At 40.9% G+C, this 8,440-nt stretch overlaps 1 protein-coding gene across 1 annotated transcript in view; it reads right to left on the bottom strand.

Moving 5' to 3' along the window:
- Positions 1-6,556, bottom strand: part of TFEC (transcription factor EC) — a 97,552-nt gene extending 90,996 nt beyond the window's left edge. Inside the window, exon 1 of the mRNA XM_050906228.1 lies at positions 6,356-6,556. Within this exon, the coding sequence (XP_050762185.1) occupies positions 6,356-6,556 (201 nt within the window). The remainder of the gene's footprint in view (positions 1-6,355) is intronic.
- Between the last annotated feature and the right edge of the window lie 1,884 nt (positions 6,557-8,440).

Raw genomic sequence — 8,440 nt, forward strand, 5'->3', positions numbered from 1 at the left:
AAACGTTTTTTACTCTCCTTCCCATTTCCCTTTTCCCTCTTATTTCTGAAGCCCTTCACCTCATTTCCACCTTTCCTCTTCTCTATATACTCTTTCTCATGATATACATATCAATACCAAATATAAGGATTTTATTAATATCAATAAATGTATTACATTAAAAAATAATAACATTATAGAACTAGAAAGTAATGTATCTCAAATGACTGCCATGAAACAATCTATGTGAATTCAGCGAACACACAGACAGCTGTGCTGCTAGAAACTGTTTCAGCAAACAGTTCAGGAAGACTTAAAAAGCGTAATAAACTCAGTTTCTTTACTTGTGGTAATTTGACATAAAATTAAATTTTAACCCTCAAGCATCAGCTCATAAGCTAATTTTGAAGGGGAATCAAGAAGTTTTGAGACTTCTATCCTTTCTCTGAAGCAAAAGACATAGAGGTGGAATTCATTTGACTTTGTGTGTATCAGAAAATGAAGATGCCTACATCCAAGCTAATTATCTAGAGACTTTTTCAGTCAACTGGGAGAAAAAAGGCACTTTGAGGGTGCAATCCATCTTACTTGAAAGCAAATGCCTAAGATAAGCCAAATAAATTGGATCTTAAAAGGGCCTGCTTGCCCCATTGCCTACAAAAAGTCACTAAGGTATCTAGTTCAGATTTAGACACTTGTTTCAGAGATGGGGAGATCCCAAGGAAGGCATTCTGAAACAGATTATTGAGCTATATGGACGGCTGATCTATTTAGCTTAAGTAATCTTATGATCCTGTATGCTGCTAATACGTCATTTACACAGGAGTTGTGGCCTGGAGCAAAGACCTAAGATGGTATTACAGAGCCTACAGAGGCAGATGAGATATGTACTTGGATCCAAAAAGGATCTTCTTGGATATATAGTGCATCTTCATGCTTTCAAATGATATATTTTTGTGGGAGTAGTGAGACACTGCCATTCTGTTCTCCCTTTTATACTGCCTCCTAATCTGTCAAAAAACTATCAAATTTTGTGCCTATCCACCAAAAAAACAAATCAACTTTAGGAAGTGTTTGCATTGTTGTATGAAATGTGGGAGTCACTGCAACCAACAGAGGACATCAGAAAAGGAACTGGAAAGATGTCAGTGTAGCAAACACTGGGTAAATGAGACTCCCTACATGGGAAATATAAGGCAGGCAGCACAGGACTTTTAAGTATAACAGATATTTGTGACTTTCAGAATACTTTAAAAAAGCCATGACTTCCCTCCTAGCGATGTCTGGACTGGACCTGTTCTGTTTTTAAATATAAAATTTGCCTGCAGAAAGGTTCTAAAAGAGTAAGTATTAAAATTAAGCTCCAGCAGCTTTAAAACAACTATTTCCAAAAGAAATGTAGCCATTTACAGACATGTTTGTGAGAAGCTCACCTCCAAGCTTCCTTGGTGTCCCAGGTCACTGTAATTCTCCCTAGCCACTCATACAGAAGATCGTAGTAGGGTGTGGATTTTAAACTGGTTAACAAAGAGACCCTTCTGCAGAGTTTTTGCCAGTATATGCAGGCAAGCATCACTCTGGCCTCACTGGGAGCTATGGGAAAGTATTTATCAAATACCTACCTTGTAGGTGCCTGAAATCTGGTGAAAAGATTCTTATCCAGGAACTCCAGCTTCAGCTTCCAACCACTGTCCCCTGCATACCTTTGCTGTGTATGTTGGAGAGCCTGTTCTCAATGTTTTGGTATTTCTACAGCTGTTGGTGGATTTTCTGCAGGTCACCTTTAAACTTCATTTTACACTAGATAAACAGATGGTGCTCCCCAAATCTTTCACGATAATTTAGATTTTTTTTACACTTCAATAATTTGCTGGACTCTTCATCTAGTCCTTACCTTCTTATCAGTTTCCTGCTGGATCTGGCGAGATCTGAATTGACACAGCATCCAGTAATGGTCAGACCAGCCCCAAATACACAGGTAAGCCAGTATCCCTGGTCCTATTCAAGGATTATTTATTTATTTATATATATTTTTAGATATACAAATTTGATTAATTATTTTGCTGCAATGCTCCTCTGGCAGCTCGTTTCCAGTTGATCAAGGTGTCTGACTCCCAAGTGTTTGACAAAGTTACAGGTTCCCAGGATAAAGTCCCCCATCTTGTTATGGCCTGGTAGAGCTTTTCATTTTCTGGAGGTGCAGTTTTTGTACTTCTTATTAAAGTACACATTATTTAGTTGTGCACACAGTTTGACAGTTTGAAAAGCCCATGCTATTCTATACCAGTGGCATTTTTCTGCACTCTTTTCCACTCCTTCAGCAAAGAAGTCACTTACACATGTAAACTGTTTTCAGTAGTTGATAATATATTTACGTAGCACTGGGCCAAGAACTCATTCTTGTGCTAATCCAAAGGACTACATCGAAATCAGCAATGATCCCCCATTTCCAAATCCATTTTCACATCTGTCAGTTATTTAGTTTATTAATCCAATTATTGCATGGAAAGTTAATTTGCCACGGGTACTAATCAAACACCTTGAAGAAGTCTGAGTATATTATATTAACAATCTTACCTCTATCAACCAAACTTGAAATTGGCTCAAAACAGATACAAAGTTAGTTTGACAAAATCATTTTTCCATAAGCCACATTATCTCTCTTTCATTCTTCGTTAAGCAAGTCCCATATCAGCCATTCTTTTGCTATTTGTGATGAATAACCTGTTAACTCTTTTAAAATACTGCCATAACAATAGAGTTCTTCCAGTCATGACACCTTCTCACCAGGGATTATATCTTGTTTTGAATGTTTGTATTTTAATGATTATTTCTGTTTTTAGCAATGACAATTACTATAATATCATATTGTTCTTTTTACTTAAAAGTTGCCAATGATCTTTACAAATGACATGCACAATCCTGAACTTGTGAACACATGGTCTATCACTGACAACAAACAGACATGCCATGGAGAAGGGAGAGGCTGGAGAAGGAATAGATATATTAATTAAATAATTTAACCTCCACTCAAATATATCCATTAAAGAATGAGAGAGGGAAGAAGATAAGTGGTAACCTGAAATGCTAAATAATTAGTTTGCTTTGATTGATTGCTTGGAGAGTAAAAGACACTAAAATTTCCACCAAAACCAATATTTGATAAAAGCTATTCCTAAAGAAAATAAATTTTCCTTCAAAGGGTGTTCCTAGTCATTATCTAAGCTGAACTTTGACTAAGATACTGGAACACTCCTGAGAAAAGGGCAGCAGGGTGTAAACATGGAGAGCAGGAACCTGGCCTTTGCCCACTGACTGGAGGATGGCATTTCTCACTACACGTTGCCCTTCACCTCATCAGGCATTCATTCAAGAGCAGAAGTCACACTTTTTGAGTCACAAATGGCATCCTACTTTCCTCTGGATTTTCTTTCAAAATGTCCAATCCAGATGTTTGCTAAAGCTAAAGTTTCTTAGTTTATAGGGCTTACAAATACTGCAGGAGAAAATCTGGTAGCTCATTACTGCCTCTGGTATTTCTATAGGTTAACCTGCCTTCCTGGAGAGTATAGGTGACTCTCCTTGACCAACACGGAAATTAATCTGGATCCAGATTTTGTGTCACAAAAAGAGGCCTCAGCTTGAGGCCTCAGACTTCGAAGTCTCTTTCTTAGGCCTTTGCTACTGTTTTTCTAAAATACCAGATTAACCCTTCCTTGCTACCTTTCCAAATCCTTGATCTCAAAGACAGTGTTCTCAATGGTATTTTATGGTAAATCTTCACTCAAGATGGATTCCTCACTAGTGCTCGCTCTGGACAATGAAAAACTGCTTTAAGATTTTTTATCATTTGACTACCATGCAAATGTGCTACACCTATCAACACCAGAATTTCTTTGTATGCAAAGAAAATGTGGGACTTTCAGAAAGGTATAATGGTCTGTCCTTTCATGCTGTTAGCCCCAAGTTCCCACCTTGGACTTTATAACTCCTCAGAGATTTATAATTCCTCTATTCTTCCCAACAAATCCCTTTTCACCCTCCAGACAGCCAATAAAGGACAGACTGGCTTTGCTGTGAAGCCTCCGGTAGAAAATTTACTCAATCATAAGTCTTGCTACAGAGCAAAGACAGTGAATCCTTAATGGCATGCTGGCAGCCCACAAATGGGTGAAAAGAAATCATGTCTAGAAGTCAACCTGTCTATAGGAATATAACTTAAAACACTGCTACTTAATTATGGATTGGGCATGATTTCTTGTCTAAAACCTGACACCTGCCTTTGAAAAATTCCTCTGGTGACCTGACCTTCTTTGAGACCTTTTGGAGATGTTGCTTCCTGTCCACCCTGACTTCTGCACAGGAATATTTTTAGTTTTCTCTATTTTTTTTTCTACTTCTAGTATTCCTCTCTAGTAATAGATGACTTTCCACATCTTTTTTGTCATTACTTCTTTATTTTTTTTCTCTCCTTTTACTTGGTTTCTCGCCATTTTTCCTCAGTCCTTCCAGTGTCCCTATCTCCTATTTCTTTCACCATTTCCCTCTCCTTTCCCCCCCTTGCTTTGCTTTTCCTCAGCCTCCTCCTTACTTTTTCTCCACCTTTACCCACTTCTCTTTTCTTTGTGATTTCCAGCCTGCAAAGAAGTGCTATCCCCACAGGCTCTTCAGCACCCTTTGATCACCTGCTAGTCTCTGCAAGCGAGCTCCTCCAGCAGCTCCACCTGCCCCAGTTAACCCAGAGACTCCAAAGGGGTCAAGAGGGACTTGCCTTCCAGCAGGAGCCAGAGGAGGGTTAGTGCTGCCCTGAAAGTTGAAGCAGAGAGGGTCAGTTTGCCAAAGTGGAGAGACTGGCAAGAAGACATGGTGCCAGCCACACGCCGCCTTATTTATGTTCCCCCAATTAAAGCAGCCTGTAGGGAAAGTAGCATGCCACTGTAGTGCACTGGTGTACTGACCCCTCTGAGTGCTTGTTAGCGCTCACCATACTCAGCATTTCCTCTCACTGATTGATAGGATGATACGTGTGTGTATGGCAGAGAGCAGATTCATTACAGCACATTAGCCAGACAGGCAGACAAATGCCCACAGGGGCAGAAAAGCTCTAAGGAATAAATAAAAACTTTATTATTTTTCTTAAACTTCTTTTCCCCAGGCTACGATGAGGAATACTGGAGGAACAGGAGAGCGGAGGGAGCCCAGAAGAGAAAGGGAGTGGCAAGAAGGGGAGGGAAAGTTTATTAGCAGTCAAAGAAAGGTTTAAAATATTCATTGTTGGATTCAGAGTTTGGATAGTAGCTGAATCTCTACTTATCTTTTTATTTTCCTTCCCACTGCTAAATGAGAAAGAAAGGGTCAGTACATCAGATACCAAGCTCTCAGAACATTCCTGATGTAACATCTCTGAAATGGCTACCTGGCTGCTCCGCTCACTGCAATTAATCATTCCTCAGTTTTAAAAATGAAAAACAAACTAATATCAGCCTTTATCAACAGCTGCCACCATGTGGTATCTGAAATACCACAGTTACTTCCCATTCAAATAGAGAGAAATATGGTGGCATCATCTGATCTGTTCAGTGATGGTTTTTAAGTATCCTTTCTGTAAGGCACAGCTCGCAAGAGATGACGTGGCTGACGTGCGGCAGTTCTGCACCCCTGCACATGCCCTGCTAAGGCCGAGGAGTCGGCAGCCTGTGTGATATTGCCCCTGACACCACGGCTACTGTACCAGACCTCTTCCCCATCGCTCGTCCTTGGAGCTGGGAGACCAGCCCACAGTCCAGGACCGTCCCCGGCTGTCAACAGCAGTGCATGAAATAAATGTATTCCCAAATGGCTGATGCCAAAAACACATCTGCCAGACACAGATTTACCAGGAGGCAGCATCCTCTCTCCCCATGTCATGAGAAGTTGCCTGCTCCGCCATGGGGCAAGGAAGCAAACATGGAGCTACTGGGCCCTGTTCCCACTTCCCCCCCCCGGCTGGATCTCAGCCTGTCTGCTGCCTGGAAATACGGCATGACGTGGAAAGAAAACTCCAGAGACATTCCACTATCCAAAGGGAAGATGGAGTGTAAGTTGTCAGCCCTAGATCATTAGAGAGTTGATCCTAAGATTAATGATTCAAGGAGCATGTTTTGAGGCAGCATGGGGACAAGACCTAGCTAGTTAATACCCCGGCATTTGCTTGCTTGAGCTCTGCGTATTTTTTAGAACATGTTAATTCCAACAGCTTCACCCCTCACCTTCCTCCTGGATTTCATTCAGGTGCACTTCAAAATGAGCTAATTATGTTACAATTAAGAATAGCTTTCTGCAGATAACACAGCATTCAGAAATCTGCTTTGTAAATATCTGTTGGTAATATAGGTACCTCTGAGATTGCTGGAGCTTTGTCTGATGAAAAGGGTGTTCCCACTGGAAAAAATCCATTGAACCCAGGATACTGTGAAACTGGCATATGACACTGTGAATAATGTGCATGGGCTTCTTCTCGAGGGTGCTTGTCTGTCCACTCTTGATCCTGTAGCCTTCCTCTGAGCTGAAACTGTAGTCCAGTCAGTGCCTGCAGCATTGCTTTATTTCTTCCCTTTCCACTATTAGCAGAGCTGAAAAAATCACTATAAAACACACACACAAAATAGAAAGAGCAATTTAATTTCTTGCCCAACATACCTCTACTATTGAAAAAAAAAAAATCCTTAAATATATTATGGTTATAGGGCACCCATAAGGACACAATCCCTAACATACTACTGGGGGAAAAAGAAAAAAAAAAGATGAGAAGAAACAGTTGGCATTCAGTTAACAATCATGTTTGGAGGTTTGTGACTGACTTTGTTATTCCAAGGGAAGCCAGGTACCAGTCTCTTGGGATTAGGTACAAAGGCAAGAAAAAAGTGGACATGTATGAATCTCAAAGGTGACTGCTGGGTTAATAAAACAGTCTGTTTTCTGTTCACCCACTCTTCCTCTCAGTGTGCAAGTACATTAAAATATGTCAAAAGGAAAGCCATTTGCTGGGGAAAAATAATTCAGCTAAAAGTCAAAATTTCCAGCTGGTGTATTGCCTTGGTGTGTGCAAGTGCGCTAACAAAGTGACCCACACATCTCACCGGATGAAAGTTGGTATCCTCATTAAAGTAGAAACAAACACTTGAAAATAGGAACAACTGCCAGTTAAAAAAAAAAGGACCACAATTGATATGAGAAGCCTTCATTTTTCCACATTCTGTTTCCTACTTGCTCTATAGCAGATATGATATATATTTAAGCAACCTCTTGAAAAGTAATGAAGGTAAAACTGATTCTGTATGCAGTAACCATTCCCGTTTGCTGGAGGAATTGTGTTGCTAACAACCATCCACATTATCATTCTATGTTCAGAAGAAGAAATATTTTCGCAGTCCAGTTTCTAAACTGCCACATACAACACAAGGATTGGTTCCTGCGAAAAGTAACCCTTTCAAAAGTGAATAGCTCTGGGGAAGAAAACTTTATATCAGAATTACTCACGCTAGAAAGGGTTTGTAGGATCAGCCTCCAATCCTTTAAAATAAAAGCACGTTTATACTGGTGTATACTGCCTTTGCCCCCAGGAAACACAGTGAGGCTTGAACACCTTCACTAATTCACTCCAGTATGAACATTTTTTGTAGTATGAACAGAATGAGACATTAGATCTTCTGTTCCTTGGCCCAGGCCCTGGCAGAAAGCACTATCAGATAAACAGAAAGCAAAACAAGGGAAGTGGTACACCATGGTGTGAGCCACCTTTTGTTTATTGATGACATGATTTTCTCGGGGAAAAAAACAAAAGAGGTGTAAAGAAGTTTTCCAAAATCTCTAATGACCACAACAGAGTATATTACGATGAACTGTCTGAACCACAGAATCCCATCCTGGGTGAGGCTGGAAAGGACCTCTGGAGATCGTCTAGTCCAACTGCCCTGCTCAAAGCAGGGTCAGCCGTAGCACATTGCTCAGGGCCATGTTGGGTTCTAAATATCTCCAAGGACGGAGACTCCACAACCTCCCCAAGCAACCTATTCCAGTGTTTGATCACCCTCACAATAAAAGAAGTTTTTTCTTATGGGGGAATTGAAATTTCCCCCATTTCAGTTTGTGCCTATTGCCTCTTGGCCTGTCCTTGGGCACCACGCAGAACAGCTTGGCTCCACCTTTTTTACTTCCCCCCCATCAGGTATTCATACACATGAAGAAAATCCTCCTGAGCCTTCTCTTCTCCAGGCTGAACAATGCTAGCTCTCTCACCCTCACCATGTAACTCACATGCTCCAAGCCCTTCAGCATCTTTGTGGCCTTTTGCTGGACTCACTCCAGTACATGCATGTCCCTCTCATACCAGGTAGCCCAGAACTGGACCCAGCACTCCAGCTGTAGCCTCCCCAGTGCTGAGGAGAGGGGAAGGATCACACCCTTAACTTGCAGGTGATGC

Source organism: Gymnogyps californianus, chromosome 1 (assembly GCF_018139145.2).
Source record: "Gymnogyps californianus isolate 813 chromosome 1, ASM1813914v2, whole genome shotgun sequence".
In the NCBI taxonomy this organism is placed as follows: Eukaryota; Metazoa; Chordata; class Aves; order Accipitriformes; family Cathartidae; genus Gymnogyps; species Gymnogyps californianus.